Raw genomic sequence first — 20,994 nt, 5'->3', positions numbered from 1 at the left:
GGGAACAGTTTTAGTAAGATTGGCACCAGCTCTTCTTTGCATGTCTGGAAAAACTTGTTTGTAGACTTATGTGATCCTGGCTTTTTTTGATGGAACATTTTTTATTGCTGGCTCAGTTTCACTATTCCTTTGGTCTGTTTGTATTTTCTGTTTTATCCTGGTTCAGTCTTGGGAGACTGTATGTTTCCAGGAATTTATCCAACATCTAGCTTTTCTAGTTTGTATGTATATACATGTTCATAGTTATCACTGATCATCTTATATATATTTCTGTGGTATCCATTGCAATGTGTGCCCTTTTCAGTTTCTGATTGTACTTGTTACAGTCTTCTGTTTTTTCTTCTTAGTTAAGCCATCTAGTGATCTATCAACTTTATTATTTCAAAGAACCAGCTTCTCATTTTGTTGATCCTTTGTGTCTTTTTTTGATCGCAATCTCATTTAGTTCAGCTAAATGAGACTTAGTTATTTTTTGTTTTCTGCTAGCTTTGGGTCTGGTTTTTCTTGTTATTCTAGTTTCATGTAGTGTAACAATAGGTCATTGATTTGAGATCTTTCTGTGTTTTTGATTTAGGCATTTAACACTAAAAACTTTCCTCTTGGCACTGCGTTGGCTGTATCTCCGACGTTTCGCTATGTTGTGTCTCTATTTTCATTCATTGCATTTTTTTTTATTCCTGCCTTGATTTTGTTGTTCACCCAAAAGTCATTCATGAGCAACTTGTTTCATTTCCATGTACTTGTGTAGCTTTGAGAGTTCCCCTTGGTATTCATTTCTAATTTTATTCTACTGTGGTCCAATGGGATACTTGATGTGATTTTGATTTTCTTGAATTTATTGAAATTTGCTTTATGGTTAAGCATATGTTCAATTTTGGAGAGTGTTACATGTGCAGATGAGAAAAATGTATATGCTGTAGTTGTTGATTAGAATATTCTGTAAAAGTCCATTTGGTCTAGTGTCCAGTTTAAGTCCAGAGTTTCTTTGTTGACATTTGCCTTGATGACCTGTCTAGTATTGTCATTTGGTATTGAAGTTCCACACTATTATTGTATTGCCATCAATCTCTTTTCTTAGGTCTAGTAGTATTTGTTTTTGAATCTGAGCACTCTGGTGTTGGATGCATATATATTTAGGATAATTAAATGTTTTGGTTTAATTGAGCCCTTATCATTTCATTATATAATGCCCTTCTTTGCCTTTTGTTACTGTTGCTGGTTTAAAGTCTGTTTTATCTGATATGAGAATGGCTACTTCAGCTCTGCTGTGTTTTTTATTTGCATGCTATATGTTTTTCCTCCCATTTACTTTAAGTCTGTAGATGTGCTTACTATTCTATGGGTCTCTCTTTGGCAGCAAATGGTTGGTTTTTGTCTGTTACCCAACTTGCTGGTCTACATATTGTGGATGGGACATTTATGCCATTTATGTTGAAGGTTATATTGATATATGAGGTGTTAATCCTGTCATAATGTTGCTAGCTAGTTGCCTTGGATTCTCAATTGTATGATTGCTTTATAGGATCTTTGAGCTTTCTACTTATGTGTGCCTTTATGATGGTGAGTGACATACTTTTGTTTTCATTTTTAGAACTTCTTTGAGCATTTCTTATGGGGTCTATTTAATGGTGATAAGTTCCTCTAGTGTTTTCTGTTCATGACTTTATGTCTTCATTTTATGAAGCTGATTTTGGCTGGATATAAAATTCTTGGATGCCATTTTTTAAAGGAAGCTAAAATTAGGTCCCCATTCTCTTCTGGCTTGTTAAAATTTCTGCTGAGAGTTTCACTGTCAGTCTGATGAGGTTTCCTTTATTCGTGATTTGATGCTTTTCTCTAGCTTCTTTTATGATTTATTCTTTCACATTGAACTTGGATAGTCTGGCGACTATATCCCTAGGTCACGTTTGTATTCTATAGTGTCTCCTAGGTGTTCTCTGAATTGCTTATATCTAGATATCTGCATCTCTAACAAGATTGGGGATATTTTCCTGAATTAGTTCCTCAATTATGCTTTCCAAACTTCTTTTCTTTTTTTCTTTCTGTCTGTAAGTTGTAAGTTTGGTCACTTTACATTATCCCATATTTCTCAAAGACTTTGTTCATTTTTTAAAAAATTATTTGTTATTTAATTTTATCTGATTTAATTCAAAAGACCAGGCCTCATGCTCAAAATCATTTCTTATGCGTGGTCTAGCATGTTATTAAAGTTTTCAACTCTGTTTTGAAATTCCTTTCATCTTTTTTTTCACTTCCAGAATTTTAAAATATTTATATATTTATCTTTTATCTCCTGAATTGTTTTCTGATTTTTTTGTTTGTTTGTATGTTTTTGACTTTCTTTTGGATTTCATTGAGCTTCCTTACAATCCATATTTTGAATGTTTTATCTGCCATTTCAGAGTTTTCATTTTATTAAGATTCATTGGTAGGTAGCTACTATGACCCTTTGGGGATGTCATTACATTCTTTTTCTTCATAGTCCTGAAGTTCTTATGTTAGTTCCTTCTTATCTGTAGAAGCTGTCACATATTGCTTTTGAATTTGTTTCATTTAGATGTGGTTCACCCCCTGCTGCCATCCCTCTTGGGGGATGTGACTGTAGAGTAGGTTGGGAAGTAGCCAAAAGTCTCTTGGCTTTGTTTCTGTAGGCCCGTGCACTTCTTATCAGGTTTTTACGTTGGGTTTTACAGTTCAATCTATAGGGCAGTAGGTGGCATTTACCAGTAGAAGCCAGCCGTGGCAAAAGCAGATCAGTATGCAGTTGATATTTGTTTATTGTGTGGTGATCTCTGTTGTTTCAGATGATGGGCTGGACAGTGGAATGCCAGGTTCCTTGACCTTCTTGTCCCATGAGGGGTGAGGGGAAAGAGAGCTAGGCAGAGCTTGACTGCCTGGCTTGCACACAAATACCCCAATGATGAACTGGGGAACCAGCCCTGACAGGCATGGTTGGAAGAGTACCTGGTAAACAGTGCCAAGGTCTCAGCAGAGAGTAGGGGGACTAGCTTCACATCCTAGACGGGTAGCAATATGTTCTATTTACCTGTCACACCCCTAACTCAGAGTTCATGGCTCTCAGTTCAGATGCACAACTGCCGTGTATCTCTAGACCACAGTATAGCTGATAGCCACAGAAGACACTTGTCTTGCAATTGTCTATGGGAGTGGTTTCTGGGTGGAACCTCTTGAATCAGTCCAATACACACAGCTTTGTGACTCACCTGTTTGCCAGTGGGTAATGCTGCTGCTTTCTGTAGATACCACAGAGGGGCTCCACTTTCTAGCACACACAGTTGGGTATTAGCTGTGGGAGTATCGTCTGGTTGGGTCCATCTGAGCTCAGACCCCAGGTTGGGGCATGGTCATGTACTAGCAGTGGTGGATAGGACTAGGCAAACTTCCAATTCCTTATCCCCCGGATTGCCCAACGGACAGCATGTATGAGTCCTGTAAGAAGTGGACCAGGACCAGGACAGTGGACTTGTTAAGTCTCTAGAATCCTGCTGCTGGCTATGATAGGGAGTGATGGGCTGGTTCTCGGAGTCACAGGCAGAACTCTCAAGCAGAGGCAGGGAAAGTACTCTGGAAGTGGGAGTCCTAGAGTACATCATGTGCCTGTGGGGGCTGGGATCTCAGAAGGGCCTACAAAATGCTTAGGCAGTTGCAGAATGCTCAGGCAGTTGGCGCATCAATGCATATTGCAGACCCGTGGTGACTGGGCTCTCAGAAGCGCCCACAGAATGCTCAGAATATAGCAAAACACTCAGGTGATTGGGTCCCTATGGCTGATCACAGGCCTGTGGGAGCTGGTCTCTTAAAAGGGCCCACGGGATTCTCAGATTATGGCAGAATGCTCTGGTGGTGGGATTCCCATGGCTGATCACATGCTTTGGGGTCTGGGCTCTCAGAATAGCCTGTAGAATGCTTATGTGGTCGAAGTCCCAAGGCCCGTCACAGGCCTATGGGGGCTAGGCTCTCAGAAGGCCTCCAGGTAACAAGTGAAATAGTCAGTTGGGAGCAGGGCTGCTGGCCTTTCACTGGGGAAGGCAGACCCCTTCAGCTGAAGCAATGAAGGTTGGCAGCTATGGGGTGCTTGGCCCACCTGCACTTCCCTCCTGATGGAGCGGCAGTGGATTTCACTTTGGGGGGCACACAGAGGTGCCCAGTTTCCCCACTGTCTCCTTGGCCCAGGAGTGACAAGTGTGATGGTGGTGTCGGGCACAACTATTGAGGGAGTTTAAGAGTGGGTCACCAGCCTCTGGGAGCTGAGCTGTAAGAAGAATGCCAGGCTGTGGCCAGTATATACACGTAGGGGCAGGGCAGCTGTGCTGTAGACCCAACACTGAAGAAGGGAGGCCTCATTTAGAAGGGAACAGCTGAGGTCAGCAGTCTTTGCAGCGTGCATTCTGCTCACTCTTCTGTACTGCAGCTGCAGTATCTGTCTTTGAGGTGTGCACAAGTGCCGACCTACCTGCTCCCTGCCTAGTGGGGTGGCAGCAGACGGTGCCAAGCTGCTCAGGGATCAAAAGTTCATGGGATTCCACATGGGCTTGAGCAGTACCTTTGCACAGATTCCAGGCAGCCCCATGTATTAAACTGGAGGCCTAGGGGATTCAAGGGGCTTACCTATAGTTAGCATTGAAAGTCTGACAGAATCGTGAATTGTGGAATCCTGGAGGTCTCTCACTCAATCTTCCCTTCCCTGCATCAAAGATCTCCTGGCTCCACACCAGTCTCAGTTCACCTGATGGCATGGCTTTGTTCTCTTCTTTTTGTGATTCCCAATTCCATCGCTTCTCTGATGAATTCCAGTGTGGCCTCTTAGAAAATATACTTGAAGTGTCAATATTTACTTGCTATTTTGATTACTCATCATGAGAGAGGCACCCACTAGCTGTTTCTAGTAAGCCATATTGAACCAGAAGTCGTGTTTACATATTTAAATAAATGAAAATTACTCAAAAGTAATTCCCTATTTATTTTTCCCCACTGTGGGACTGTAAGCTTTTTAAAAAATAGATTTCAAAAAAAGTGGCTTTTTATGTATTATTAGAAACTTTCTATGCCTTTCAAAAGCGTAGATTTTAGCAAGGTAGATTGTTAAACAAGACTACACTTTTCAATTATCTGATACAAGCCTAAACAGTACATTTAATGTATGTTTTTATGTGAAAACAATATTTTAGATGAAATATGTACTTCTTAAAAATAATCTATTGATTTTGAAAGCCTTGAGCATTTTAGTTGTTATTGTGCTGTATTTGCATGGCTATATTATCAATGAGCATTCAAAAACTTCTGATATCCAAAATTGACCTTTCCTTGTGAATTCAGCTTGTGGCATCATTGCTATGTTTCTTGGCCTCATTACATTTTGAACATTAGCTCTCAAAATTTTAGAATTTGGTTAACAGGTATCTGAAACCTGTTGAAATTTATTTTATGAAATGGTTAGTCTTCTATTATGTACTGTGAATATTATGTTCTGCTTTCTTTTACAAAGTATAATAATTTTTAAAGTCTTAATATGTTTTGTGTTATCTGGTTGCCCCTTCTAGAAGTTATATAAAAGAGAAGTTCAACCTCCTTTCAAACCTGCTTCTGGAAAACCAGATGATACTTTTTGTTTTGATCCTGAATTTACTGCAAAAACACCTAAAGGTAATGCATGTTTATCTGTAAAATCAGAGATTTTAAGTAGATAGTTTAAAAATAAACTGTCTTCTGAAGTAAAAACTAAAAGAATGGTAAATTTGCAGAGAGTTGGTTTGTCCATGGGAAATATGGATCCTATACAAAACATTGCTTGGGCAGCTGTCAAGTAGATGTTTTAAATGGGAAATATTTATTAGGAAGGCAGGAACTTGGTCAAAGGGTGGCAAGTTTCTTTCTTTCTTTGCATTATAAGTCCTTTGGTATGCTAATGATTTACAGGATGGGGTAGGAGGTAAGACATCAGATATTTTACTCGGTCTTTTACAGTTTCATATATACATTCAAGAAATATTGAATACCTACCATGTACTAAGCAATGAGTATGCAGCAATGAAAAGAACAGACAAAAATTACTGACTAAAATGGAGCATGTATACAGATGGGAGGAGACATATAATATATAATAAATCAAATATGTAATTTGTTAGATAGCAGCATTGAATGGTTTCCTTTATAGTTAAAGAAATTCTGACACTTTATATCATAGAATTCTGCATGTAGTTATAATTAAATGTAATTATTTGGACATTAGATTCTCCTGGTTTGCCAGCCAGTGCAAACGCTCATCAGCTCTTCAAAGGATTCAGCTTTGTTGCAACTTCTATTGCAGAAGAATATAAAATCACTCCTATCACAAGTGCAAATGTATTACCAATTGTTCAGGTAAATTCCACTTAATCACATTATTCAGTTTTGGGATAATTATTTCTCTGTTATTGCTGATGTATTTTTAATAGTTTTTTTCAGTGATTTTTAACTACTTTGTTTATCTCTTGGTATAAATCATGAATTAAATATGTCCCTGTATGTTTTGGAAAAGAGCAGACAGTGGTAACTTTTAAATTATATTTATGTGGCCTCTTTTGAATAAAATAGAAAGGTGATGTATAAGCTAGCTGATTTATTATATTGCCTGTGGGTATCAAGAAAGGATTGGTTCACGCCATTTATAAATGTTGATAAAACTTTTGTAGAATGAATTATTCTAGTTAAAGATTTAAGATGAATGTATATTTAGGACAAAAGACAGAAAATGTGAAAATATTTCATTCTCCTTAGTATTTTACTTTTTAAAAATAAACAGATAAATGGAAATGCTGCACAATTTGGTGAAGTATATGAATTGAAAGAGGATATTGGTGTTGGCTCGTATTCTGTTTGCAAGCGATGCGTACATGCAACTACCAACATGGAATTTGCAGTGAAGGTATTGTCTCTGAGCCTAGCTTTCTTGTTTGTTTTATGCATGTAATTTAAATTATGAGTCAACTGACAAACATTTTCAGTTGAGTAAATGAAGATAGGAAATATAAGATGATGAGAAAGAACTCTGAGACTTAATATTTTCATTTTTGAATTTCTTTTCAAGCCTTTATTATGTAGGAACAGTATATTTCATGAATTTTTGCATTTGAAAAATTTTGTTATACATGTATTATGTTAAGATTGAGCAATTGTGACAATTACAATTACGTCATCATTGGTACAGTTTCAGTGAAATAGGATATAATGTTAAAATGTTCTTTTCTTTTGTTAAGTTTTTAACTTATAAGATGTTTTTAAATGTTAAAATAATATGAGGTAAGCATTGTTCTTGAGGTTTTAAGCATTTCTTCAAAAATATAACCAAATTGAAAATATTCATTTTTAGACAAAATAATTTGTTTGCCTCAGATATTTTTTGTTCTTATTTCTTAGATCATTGACAAAAGTAAGCGAGACCCTTCAGAAGAGATTGAAATACTGATGCGCTATGGACAACATCCCAACATTATTACTTTGAAGGATGTAGGTATTTCTAAATCTAGGTATCAGCTAAGCTAATGAAGTTATGAATTGGAACTTTATTTTTCTTATTGAAACTTTTAATGTCTTTAGCATATTTAATTTCATGCCTCAAAAATCTCAAGACTCTTAAATTGCCACTTTAATTTTTTTTTCCCCATGATTCTATACTCCTGGTCTTATAGAATATCAAAAATAACTGTGATGATTGGTAAATGAGAATTTCTGGATTACTTGAATATATTCTGGCTGGTTAACTAACATTATAACTAACACCATTTATTATTCTGTAGTGCTATCAATATAGAAGATACAGGACATTGGGGATCTGCCAAATTCTTGAATATTTTACTTTCTTTATTGTATGGTAATTGGCTATAGCATTACGGATTGTTTCTGGAGTGAAATAGTGTTAGTCTACAGTTTTGTAAAATGAATATATAACTCATTAATATGTTACCGAATGCTCACTTTTCACATAAGGAGATAATGTTCTTTTCTCTTTATACAAGACAGAAAAAACTATCACCTTGATCACTTTGTGTCAGAAAATGATATGCACTTTGATTTGTAATCTTTAAACTACCGTGTGGGGTGTGTGTGTGTGTGTGTGTGTGTGTGTGTGTGTGTGTGTGTATCATACATGCCCTGAGTGAAAAGTGTATAAATACTTTTCTTATTTGTTTTCTTTGGTATACTATTGGAATTCAACCAATATTTAAGATACCACATCAGATAATGGCCTGAGGGAAGGATTAAAATTAAATAATACATTTACTTTCAGAAAGAAGCTTACGTTTGGGGAAGAGAAGTAGCTATAATACAGTAAAAAAATGAGATAGAGGTCATTTGAGAGGCACAGAGTTCTATTTTTTTAATTTATATTCTTTGATGAACTGCAACCTGTAACTTCAAAAGGTAATACAATTATATGTTTTAACATGGTTTCATGGGACTGTGTAGGTGATTGTTTAGCCAATTCAACCTTTAGTACAGCCTGTACTGCATTAACAGTAAAGGAATAATGTCTTTTTTGTTTTTAATACTAGAGGCAGGTTTAGTAGAAAGGTAAATATAACTAAAATATAATTTAAGAATTATAGAATTGTAATTATAAATAATAACATTTTAAAACTGCGTTCTTTCGTAGGTCTTTGATGATGGTAGATATGTTTACCTTGTTACGGATTTAATGAAAGGAGGAGAGTTACTTGACCGTATTCTCAAACAAAAATGTTTCTCGGAACGGGAGGCTAGTGATATACTATATGTAATAAGTAAGACAGTTGACTATCTTCATTGTCAAGGAGTAAGTTGTAGTTAACTTTTTTCTTTCTATTCTGGGACCTATATCTTCATAAAAATATAGGAGATGATGCCCCCTAAAATAAACTGCTTTTATTCACATATATGTCTATAGAGAATATCCTAATAGAACTCACAATGTAGTGAAGTTTATGGATTTAGGAAATAATTATTTTCTCTCTGCCAATTGGCCCTGATTTAATAGCATATTCATTTAAAAAGTGGTTTGAATTACATAAAGGTACCTAACTTTGACCTGGAAATTATGAAACTTAATTAGACTTAAAAGTCAAACATAAAAGAATTAACCAAAGACATACAGTGACTATTATTCAAGTTACCTAACATAGAGAGTTCAGGTTACCTAACATGTATCTTGAACCTTGCCAGCTCCTCCCCTAACTACAGTAAGAAATGTGTATTCTAAACATTTGAAGTATTACTATATTAAATTTTGTGGTGAAGGGGCAGGCTTGTTATTTTGCTTCCTGCCCTTTCATAAAGAAAGCAAATGAACTGAGTTACCAAAAAAGGCAACTTTTAATATATATAACTGTATAAAAAAACAAAGTGGGAAGTAATTTAAAAATTTAAGTTTGAATCAATTGTGATAGTAGATATGTACCAACTTAATAAATTAAAAATGGCAATTGAGAATTGACGTAATGAAAACTCTGCATGAGGCCCTTATAATTAATAAAAATAAACTAGTACTCCATTTTGTGTGTGGTTTAATAAAGTATATTTTCAGTATTTTGAAATATATGATGCTAAAGCAGTAGCTTTTTGATAATTTAATTATTTGATTGTCTTTACCAGCACTCTCTAAAGTAAAGCATGAAGAGAATTTTTGAGAAGAGAATCATAGGCATCTCTTCTTTATTATTGTATGAACCTTCCGATTCTTACATCAATTAACTAAATTAATAAGACACATATCAAGCATTTCTACATGCCAGGCATTGTAAAAAGTGTTGTAGATTCAAACATGAGTGAGACTTGGTCCTTGCCCTTAAAGAACTTTAGCATAGTAAACTCTGATTAAAGATAAGGGTAACTTACATGAAGTAGATAGTACTAGTAGGAAAGTTATCACATGGGGGAATTTCAGCATTTTTTTTTTTTTTTACCAGCCCTACATTTTATTTGTTTCTTCTTTATTGTTTCTATTTTTCTGCTGAGACTTCCCTTTTTTTGCTGAGAGTTTAATGCATTGAAAGTATGTTTTGTTTTCTTTGTTGAAGATCATTATAATAGTCACTTTAAAATCCTTATCTATTTTAGCATGATTCATCTTGGAATCAGAATTCACTGATTTTCTTAAGACTATGTTCCATTTTCTTGGTTCTTTGTATATTACATAATTTGGGATTGTATCCTAAGCATTATGATAATCAGTTATAGAGATTTTCATATTTTGTTATTTTTCTCCAATAGTTATTATTGTTTCATTTGTTTAAGTGAGTAATTTTCTTGGCTGAGCTTGAACTGAAAACTAGTTTTGGGGCCAGCAGCTCTGGGTTTTGTTCATATTATTTGTCTTTATACAAACTATTTTGATCCTGTTCCATACATTTTTGATTCAAGGATCAGTTCTGGCTCTTTCCTTTATAATGTTTCTCCACTCAGCATTCAGAGTTTTCCAGCATCTCCTTTCTGGTCCTCTAAACCAGAAGGACTGTGGGTTTTTCCACATGTCTTTACCACCACTGTGTACCATAGGGATTGCAATTAAACCCAGGTTAAAAGCCACAGATATGGAAACGTCCTTGTATAGGTTCCTGTGTTCCCTCCTTCAACAAAGTGCGTACTCCTCATCAGAGTATATCTGCTTCTGTTCATTATCCAGTGCCTCCAGATAGTTGATTTTTGTATTATATCCAGGTTTTATGGTTGTTTGCTATAAGGAGGAGGGTGTTGAGTAGGGTCTTAGTCCATTATGGACTAAGTCCAAACTTAGTTTAGTTTGTAAGTCAGGAACTGTTCTTATATGTTAAGCATAATGCTAAGTGATATAAATTATGGCATGTCCAAAAGTGGATCTGAGAATTGAGCTTAGATATATTGAGATTAGAAATGGTTAACAAAACTAGTGGCTTGAATAGAAACTGGAACATCTATCTGACAGAGATAATTTCCTGTATATATTTTAGGCTCTTAAGCTTGAGCAAAATGTCATTTTCAAAATTTTGTAATTCGGAAAGTTTCTTTTTATCAGATATTTAGTTAATTATGTAGATATAATGTTTTATTTCTCAGATATTTAGTTAATTATATAGATATAATGCTTTTTTCCTTTATATTCAAGGTTGTTCATCGTGATCTTAAACCTAGTAATATTTTATACATGGATGAATCAGCCAGTGCAGATTCAATCAGGATATGTGATTTTGGGTTTGCAAAACAACTTCGAGGAGAAAATGGACTTCTCTTAACTCCATGCTACACTGCAAACTTTGTTGCACCTGAGGTATTCCTTAAAAACTTCACCATTTGCCTTTCATTCTTTTCCTTTAGTTGAATCTATATGATGCCATGTGTATGTTATGGTAGGCAGATAAAAGCTATTATCTTGCCCTTTTCAGTTTTAAAGTTCTTTAAATCCATGAATTCTCATAGCCCCTAATATAAATATTTACACTGGTAACTAGCATCTAAAATCAACCAGAATGTAATAATCAGGCTATTCTGTTCTCTTGGGTTATATACTAATTTCAGAATCATACCATTTTAGAGTTGGGTGGTAGGGTAAAGATAGCCACAGCTTCAAGGTATTATGTATTCTAAATGAGGAAACTGTGGCTAGAGGTACTTCAATGACTTATTCAAGACCCAGCATTCACTTAATAACAAAACTAGGATAGATTCATCAGGTATGTTAAATTGTACTGAACATTAGGTAATTTATCGATTAGCATTATAAATAACATATAAGGGCAGTGCCATCCTCGATTGTCTTTAGGATCTTCTAACTCCCGGAGAAAATAGCCACACAGGGGTTTTTGTAAGCCGTGTGGATTTTTCTCAGAAAATAATATTTGTATCTAAATCTTAGGGTGAAGAGTCAGGAAAGGTGATGTTCTTAGGGAGAAGAGTAAGGAAAGGGGAGGCTCTGGTACAGATTTCACATTTGGGAAACTGTAACATTCATTTTAACCCTGGGGATGGGAGTTTTGACAGTAGCAATTTCCATAGCAGTGAAAGTAAAGTTGGGGAAAAATGAATCAACAGATGGCATTGGCCATATAAGTTCTAGATAAGCTTTCTTTGTTAAGTCAATAGCTGTTCTTATATGTTATGGATAATACCAACTGACATGTAATTACATGTTCAACAGAAATCAAAATACCTAAAACTCTTTAGGTTTGAAAAAATAAAATGTGTCTAATCAAAGGAGAAGCAGAGTAAAATAATTTGAGAAGAATTCCTCTCTTCTATATATTTTATAATTCTACTTTTATATCAAATACTAGCTTTTTCAGGGAAATATTGCACATCAGATATATTAACAATAAGCTATTTGTATTTTAATGTAAATCAGTCTATTTTAAAGTAGCTACTATAAAAATAACTTTCATAATGAAAGTAGAAATATAGAAAATACTGTACTGATATTGAAGAACAGGCAGAACATCTGTTTTATAAGCTTTTTATGATAAGAGATTTGACTAATAAGAAATTATGTATATATCCAGAGAATGTGATTTAATCTATATTTTAATAAAATTCATAAAATAATATACAAGTTTTTATCTCTTATAAGATATTGTACTGCCCTAAGGTGTATGAGATAATAGCCTGAACATACAAAATATTAGCCTTTTTAGGACATTTCAGTGGTTTTACAGGATAGGAGGACAGAATATTTGAGATAGTGCTCTTCTGTTATGTATAGCATATATGGTCATCATAAAGGTCATCATAAATATTGTAACAGATTTATACAATAGACATAAGAGCAGAGTATAGAATAACCATTTTAATAGCCAAATATTTAATATTGACTTAATCTTGTGGACCTAAACTACTTAGTATTATGGCAACTTCTCACTGGAAAAAGGTTAGAGATGAATATGTACCATATGAAAATATCAAAAATGGACATTAAAATGAAAAATATATAATATGTCCGTGTTTAGATTAATGGTTAGGTAAACAGTTATAGATTAATGGTTAGGTAAGCAAATCCAGAGAGTAGAATACAGCTCATTGATGTTTTTTTTTTTTTTCCCAACAGACGTACACTGTAGTAAGACACTATTACCATTGTAGTAGTGAGGGTTTTCAGGTGGGCATCTGGAGACCACTTCTCTCTAGTGCTTGAACTACCTTTGACTAGTATTTGTATTTTCAAAATACTTTGAAAGTTTTATTTTTGAGTGATGAAGCCCATGCTAGGAATCAATAATATATTTGTACATTGTTATTAATGAACCACAGAGAGTACTTTTAGTGCAGTTTGTTTCTAAAATTTCAGATGCTTTCAAAAGGTAAAATATAAAAATGCATTCTTTTTTAAACTAGAATCAGAAAGATTCAAGTGTTAGTACAGACATTTCAATAAAAAATGGCATTTATGGGGGTATACATTCATTATTTCACAATGCATAAACAGTTTTTGTTTGCTAAGAGGTACACTGATTATTGCAATTTTAGCTTAATAAGGAGAGAATATTCTTTTAGTTTTTAGATTATGCATCAGTTTGATCAACATCTTAGGGTTTATTAGGTAGATGTGCTTTTCTACTATACCTGTGTTGCCAAAAGTGAATATATCTCTAAAATATTTTATTCTTTGATAAAGGCAAATCCACTATGTTATATTGTTCAACTGATATTATAAGCCTACTGAGGTTAAAGAATGCTCCTGAATTAATGGGGCTTACAAAAAAGTTGAGGGATACTGTGTGTGCAGCTTTTTGTAAACTAATTTTGAAGTTAACTCTCCTTTGCTCTTTTCTCTGGGCTGTCAAATAGTTTGCCCCAAACGTTAATTGATTTGAGCAACAGGAATGAGGAGCTCTGTGTATGTTACTTTCTGCTGACTTGGGAAGCCAAGTGAGAGAGAGACTTATGCCACTGACTACTTTAATTGTGACTTCTATCTTTGTATTTAACTTGATACAAGTAAAAAGGTGTGAAACATACCCTCTGTACTCTTTCATTCATCCTACCACTCTGCCTTGTTTCTTTTATGATTATATGCTCACTTTTATAAGGGCATTGAAACTAGCGCTAGAAAAAAAGTGGGCCATTTCTTCTTTACCTAAAACAAGTTTTTCGTGTTTGGCCCTAATTAAGCAATATGACACCTCCTGCGCAAGACTGTCCTTATAACTAGGAAGGTTATAGGAGTATACGGTACCTACAGCCGAATTGATTAACTCTCACCTGTCCACGTGGTTTCTACGCAGTGACCCTCAACCTTAGCTATGCATTGGATCACTTGGGAAACTTTAAAAAGCTTCCTAAGGGAATCAGGGAAAACATGGTGATGTCTGGAACTGTAAGATGTGGTGAGAAAAATAAACAGATAAGGGAATAAAATCAGTAGAAGTCTGTGTTTTTCTAGAGTATGCCAACTTAATATTTACCATGATGTGAGTGGTTTAGCTATACCTTATTTGTTAAGTACTTCATAGTTCCCTACTTGTATTATTTATATAAGCCAATTATATTTTTATATCCTCTTTACCCTCTTAATTTTGCACATACGTGTGTTTTTATAAATACACTAAGACTAGAAAAAAGCGTATTTCAAATTTTAAGTTTGTTACATACTCTTTATTCATGTTTGGCAGTTGTCAAAGCCAAACACTAACATTTTTAGCCTTTTATAGATGAGAAATTCGTGCTGGTGGTTATATAATCCCCAGTGTTAATGCATTAATAATGTTTCTATTTTGTTCCTATGCCTAGAGGCTGTAGCAGTGGGCTTGTTTTTCTAAATGAAAAGAAAATGGCCTTATTTCATCTCTTTATTTTTCTAATGAACTCAATAATTTTGTAGCTAAATCTCACATGAATACATAACAAACATATTGTTTGATTTTTATTAACACTGGCACCAAAAAACAGCTTCCTAAATTGTTGTATGAAAAATTAATGAAGCCATTCAGTATTTATCGAATGTGTACTTGTGGTCCAGAAATATACTGCTCTTTTCAAGACATTGGCCTTGTATGGTAAAATATAAATTCATTCTGCTTTTGTGAGATCATATATTATCTTGCCATATCTTGTGTAGTAAAGAGGCAGTTATAGATGTTAAAAACACAGGCTTAAGTAAGACTTCGTGTTCGGCTACTTACTAGTTTTGTAATGTTGGGTAAGTTACTTAACATTCACTTCAGTTTCCTCATCTTCAAAACTGGAATATTATCTACCTCATAGAATCAGTGACAGAATTAAAAGCCTCAGTACTGTATATAGTATACATTAAAATCACTGTACATATTAATCTTAAGTTTAGATTTCTCTACATCTGGTTTCCTAAGAGGAGGAGAGAAAACTCATTGAGGTGTCAGGGATTATGTCTTTACTACAAGTGCATAAAATGGTTGAAGTTTTTATATAATGAACTTTTGTGAGATTATTAGAAGTAAAACAACTTCTTTAGGAGAAAATTGAGTTTATACTAACACCATATAATGAGTATTTCTTTCTTAGGTTCTTATGCAACAGGGATATGATGCTGCTTGTGATATCTGGAGTTTAGGAGTCCTTTTTTACACAATGTTGGCTGGGTAAGAAACATATATTCAAAAGCATTAACGTTGTTATTTGAATTTCATCTGTATATCTTCATCTAGAAAGAGAATAGATTAAAATAACTTTAAGGAAAATGCCATTTACATTTCAAAATATCTATATTGATTGTTACTTATAAAATTAAAAAAACATAAAGCAAGGTGTAGAATGAGGCACTACTAATTTATGACATTATAATTTTAAAAGGCAATTGTCACCTGGAACTAAAACTTTTAAAAATAAAGTGCATTTCTATTTTTATCTTGAAAATATTTACTTAATCATAAAATAATTTCATGTTTCACCAACAACTTGCCCCCTGAACTTGTTGATACTGTGTTGATTTTTTTCTAAGCACTTGAATTCTAACTATTCTGGCACTACAGGTTTAGTAAGATTGTGCAAATCTATATAGTAACAATACTAAACTGCAGAAACACACACAACTACCTTCCCTTGAAATCATAAAGAAAAGCTCACAACAAATGTAATAACAATTGGACTATGTTAATGTTGATACTTTACAAATAATACGAGTACTATTTTACTCTCAATAATGAGCAGCACTTTTATTTAGAAGTGAAAACTTATGACTGTAGAAATTATTCTGTGAGGGTTGTGATAGAAAAAATGGCCAAGTTTAGCAAGTAATTATTAATGTACTTAGACATAATATTTTAAAGAGTGCATTTAGTGTAGTTTAAATATGCTTGACATACCAAGAACTCTATGAATATGTTATAAAAATGGTGACTCTAAATTGTTTAATGGCTTGGTGATAATTACACATCTCAGTACATTTAATATACTTTTAGGTATTACAAATTTATGCAGAATATTTAGTTTTAGACCACAGTAAATTTAAGGGTAGCTAAAGTTTGCATATCAAATACAATTAATCTACATGATTTATCTACATAATAAATGTAATGGCTATGGAGTTTTGTGTCGATATAAATATTTACTCAACCAAGTTTTCATAGATATTAATAAAAAGTAATGATAACCATTTCCACTGATGATAATGATGAAATGTTAATGACTACATTGAAATAAAACAATGAATACATTATGAATATGTGAAATTAATATTTTCTTTGTACTAGGTATATTTGTTTGCTAACCTATGCTGGAATATGTGTGTTTTAGTATTGTCTAGTTTTAAGACTGAAGCTTTACATGAAAAGCCACCTTTATTTTATTTTACATTGATTAGCTGATCAATGACAAAAGAAAGAATTGATGTAAGCAATAGTCTCCATTTTATTAAAAATTTTATTAAGGTTAAATTTATGGTTTGAAATATAAAATTTGACCTTAACAGTGAAAGAAAATGTGAGATGATATTCTTACTCGCTGAAGTAAATATTTGCATGTAGTAAATATTTGTATCTCTTTCATTTTTTGGGTATGTTACCCTCTAGTGTCTATTAAAATCTGTTTTATTAATAGCTACACTCCATTTGCTAATGGCCCCAATGATACTCCTGAAGAGATACTGCTGCGTATAGGCAATGGAAAGTTCTCTTTGAGTGGTGGAAACTGGGACAATATTTCAGGTGGAGCAAAGGTATAAATTATAACGTTTTGTTTTGTTGCACTCATGTTAAATTGCTAAAATCCCTAAGTTACAGCTTGTGTGTGTTTGCAGAGTATCTAATGGTATCATATGTGTTTTTAATTAACACATCTATGAGTGAATTGAACAATGTACAAAGGATAACTTTTGGTTTTACCATGTTTCTGGGCCACCTTCCTTTCTGATCAGTTTACATATGTGCAGGGAATATTAACTAGTTCCTGTATTAACCAAAACCAAAAATATAAATTTTGGAAACAGGATATATTTAAAGCCAACTAAAATTTATTTCTAGATTTACCATGTATTTCCATATCATTTTCTTTTCACTCAGAAATTGACTTATGTAGACAATTTTTATAATGCTAACAACTTCTTAGAGAATGAATGGACTATGTATCTGTAGCATCTGGATATTCATTCCTGATGGCTTAGAGTGGTCCAATAGAAATATAATGCAGGTCAAATACATGCTTTAAAAATTTCTAGTAGCCACATTAAAATTTTTTTAAGTGAAATTAAATTTAATAATATATGTTGTTTAATCTAATATATCCAAAATACTATTACTTCAACATCTAATCAATATAAAAATTTAGGTATTCTATATTTATTCATACTGAGTCTTCAAAATGTACTATATATTTTATACTTATAGCCGTGTGAATATGGACTACCCACATTTTAAGTACTTAATAGCCACATATGGCCAGTGGCTGTCATGTTAGTGAAGGTTCAGCATAACTGGCCTTATTTATTTTGGGGAAAAAATAGTCAATCAAGGCTTGAAAACTAATTTCTTACATTTGTAATTTTTAAATTTTAAGTTTTAAATGAAAACTCATCGCTTGTCACCATGTGGCTTTTAGGTCCCGGAAGCTTTTAAGCTACAATTTGAAGTAGAACACATTTTATGACAAAAGTAATTGCTTATAGTTAATATGTGCTAATTATCTCAAGAACACTAACCAATTTGTAGAATATATTGCAAAGTAACTCCAGCATCCTGATCATTGTCAGGATAAATAAACTGGGGATTTGTCACTAAATTGTAAACATTAGAAAAACAAACAAGGGATTCTGTTTGGATCTTAACCTTAGTACAAGTATGCTGTGTGGTATAGTAGAAGGAACACTTGAATAGAAGCCAGGAAAACTGAGTGGTAATCTTTCTTTGGTTCCTTATAACTCCAAAATTCATTTCTATGCAATTTGGTTTATTTGTAATTTGCAAAATTTCCCCATGTAATGTGATTAGAACTATTAGTATTATTCATTAAATATGTATTTTCTAGTCATCCAGTTTATGCTTCAGAAAATACAGTTTACCAAGGATCAATTTTAATGTTTAAAGCCATGCATATGATTCTCCTGTGTTCCTTTTAAAAACGTCTACTGAAATCAGGCTGTTGACAGTTCCTGGTTGGCCCACAGTTACCCATGTCAGTTACCCTCTGTTAACATTTCCAAGAATCTTTGTCGGACAAGTTCTGCACTTGCAAGGTCCTTTATTTATTTATTTATTTATTTATTTATTTATTTATTTATTATATATTTCGAGATGGAGTCTCCCTCTTGTCGCCCAGGCTGGAGTGCAGTGGCCTGATCTCGGCTTATTACAACCTCCACCTCCTGGGTTCTAAGAGATCCTCCTGCCTCAGCCTCCTGAGTAGCTGTGAATACAGGCGCCCAATAGCACACCCAGCTAATTTTTGTATTTTTAGTAGAGATGGGGTTTCACCATATTGGCCAGCCTGGTCTCGAACCCCTGACCTCAGGTGATCCACCCACCTCGGCCTCCCAAAGTGATGGGATGACAGGCATGAGCCACTGCGCCCAGCCTATTTTATCTATTTATTTATTATTTTATTACTTTTTGAAGAGATGGGGTTTCACCATATTGGCTAGGCTGGTCTCGAACCCCCGACCTCAGGTGATCCACCCGCCTCAGCCTCCCAAAGTGCTGGGATGACAGGCATGAGCCATGACACCCAGCCTATTTCATTTATTTATTATTTTATTATTTTTTGAAGAGATGAGGTTTCACCATATTGGCCAGGCTGGTCTTGAACCCCCGACCTCAGGTGATCCACCCGCCTCGGCCTCCCAAAGTGCTGGGATGACAGGCATGAGCCTCCGCAACCGGCCTGAAATCCCTTTACATATTCCACCTGCAACAGCTTCCTGTGACACCACATTGACTCCCACCACCCCCATGCAGACAAATTATGAGGCGGCCAGAACAAAAGAATGGAAATCAGGTATCCCTCAGGCTTAGGGCAAGGACAGCACCGCCTAGCACCCCAGCCCTGCTCACCTGGACTCTGAGCCATCCTCTGAGACGAGATGAACTCCCATCTCCTCTCAGAATAAAAACGACCATATGATGTTCGCTGATTATTAAGAAGAAGACTTTGTTTCATGTCAGTTGGGTTGAAACGTGTACCCCTCCACATTCACGTCTGCTCAGAAGCTCGACTGGGACCTCATTTGGAAACAGAGCCTTTGCAGATGTGATTTGTAAAGATTTCGTTAGAACGAAGCAGAGTTGGCCCGTGATCCAACACGATACTGTCATTATAAGAGGGGAAAAATGTGGCCAGGCGCGGTGGTTCACACCTGTAATCCCAGCACTCTGGGAGGCCGAGGCGGGTGGATCACCTGAGGTCAAGAGTTCGAGGCCAGCCTGGCCAATACGGAAAAACCCCATCTCTACTAAAAATACAAATATTAGCTGGCCACAGTGACTCACGCCTGAAATCCCAGCACTCTGGGAGGCCGAGTTGGGTGGATCACCTGAGGTCGGGAGTTCGAGACCAGCCTGGCCAACATGGTGAAATCCCGTCTCTACTAAAAGTTCAAAAATTCGCCAGGCGTGGTGGCAGGCGCCTGTAATCCCAGCTACTCGGGAGGCTGAGGCAGGAGAATCGCTTGAACCCCAGAGGCGGAGGCTGCAGTGAGCCGAGATCCCGCCACTGCACTCCAGCCTGGGCGACAAGAACAAAAGTCCATCTCAAAAATAATAAAGAAATTAATTAATTCGTTAAAAAACCTTGCAAATATTTATGAAATGCGAACCGGACACACGTACCACCTTCCTTTTCTGCTGCACCCAGATAACCTCTGTGCGTAGATTGATTTGCTGCTTTTCAGGGCTTTTTCACATTTTTTTCTTTTTTTTTTTGAGACGGAGCCTCGCTCTGCCACCCAGGCTGCAGCGCAGTGGCTCGATCTCGGCTCACCGCAATCTCTGCCTCCAGGGTTCAAGCAATTCTCCTGCCTCAGCCTCCCGAGTAGCTGGGACTACAGGTGCCCGACACCTCGCCCAGCTAATTTTTGTGATTTTAGTGGAGACGGGGTTTCCCCATATTGGCCAGGCTGGTGTTGAACTCCTGACCTCGTGATCCTCCCACATAGGCCTCCCAAAGTGCTGAGATTACAGGTGTGAGGCACCGTGCCCGGCCCATTTTCCACTTTTATCCCTAGGAAAAAAAAACCACATGGGAAAGGAATTACTGTCCAATGACTTGAAAGGGTCTCACCATTTGCATGGCATGAGCTTGCCTAATCTGCTGCTGTTCTAAAGCCTGGAGAACATGACTAGAATTATTTTTTTCATCTTTGTGTGTTTGTCCATTTCAGGCTGCTATAAAAAATACCTAATCCTAGCACTTTGGGAGGCCGAGGCGGGCAGATCACGAGGTCAGGAGATCGAGACCAGCCTGGCCAACACGATGAAACGCTGTCTCTACTAAAAACACAAAAATTAGCCAGGTATGGTGGCAGGTGCCTGTAATCCCAGCTACTTGGGAGGCTGAGGCAGGAGAATCACTTGAACCCGGGAGGCAGAGGTTGCA

The 20,994-nt window shown here is 35.5% G+C and overlaps 1 protein-coding gene across 1 annotated transcript in view; it reads left to right on the top strand.

The window, feature by feature from the left end:
* RPS6KA6 (ribosomal protein S6 kinase, 90kDa, polypeptide 6) overlaps positions 1-20,994 on the top strand; it is a 101,358-nt gene that overhangs the window by 47,001 nt on the left and 33,363 nt on the right. The window contains exons 12-19 of the mRNA XM_011973211.1: positions 5,562-5,664; positions 6,251-6,381; positions 6,803-6,925; positions 7,417-7,506; positions 8,654-8,812; positions 11,117-11,278; positions 15,478-15,554; positions 17,011-17,128. Coding sequence (XP_011828601.1) covers positions 5,562-5,664; positions 6,251-6,381; positions 6,803-6,925; positions 7,417-7,506; positions 8,654-8,812; positions 11,117-11,278; positions 15,478-15,554; positions 17,011-17,128 — 963 coding nt within the window. The remainder of the gene's footprint in view (positions 1-5,561; positions 5,665-6,250; positions 6,382-6,802; positions 6,926-7,416; positions 7,507-8,653; positions 8,813-11,116; positions 11,279-15,477; positions 15,555-17,010; positions 17,129-20,994) is intronic.

Source organism: Mandrillus leucophaeus, unplaced genomic scaffold (genome assembly GCF_000951045.1).
Source record: "Mandrillus leucophaeus isolate KB7577 unplaced genomic scaffold, Mleu.le_1.0 Scaffold1354, whole genome shotgun sequence".
Taxonomy (NCBI): domain Eukaryota; kingdom Metazoa; phylum Chordata; class Mammalia; order Primates; family Cercopithecidae; genus Mandrillus; species Mandrillus leucophaeus.
This window is presented reverse-complemented; position numbering and strand designations above follow the sequence as displayed.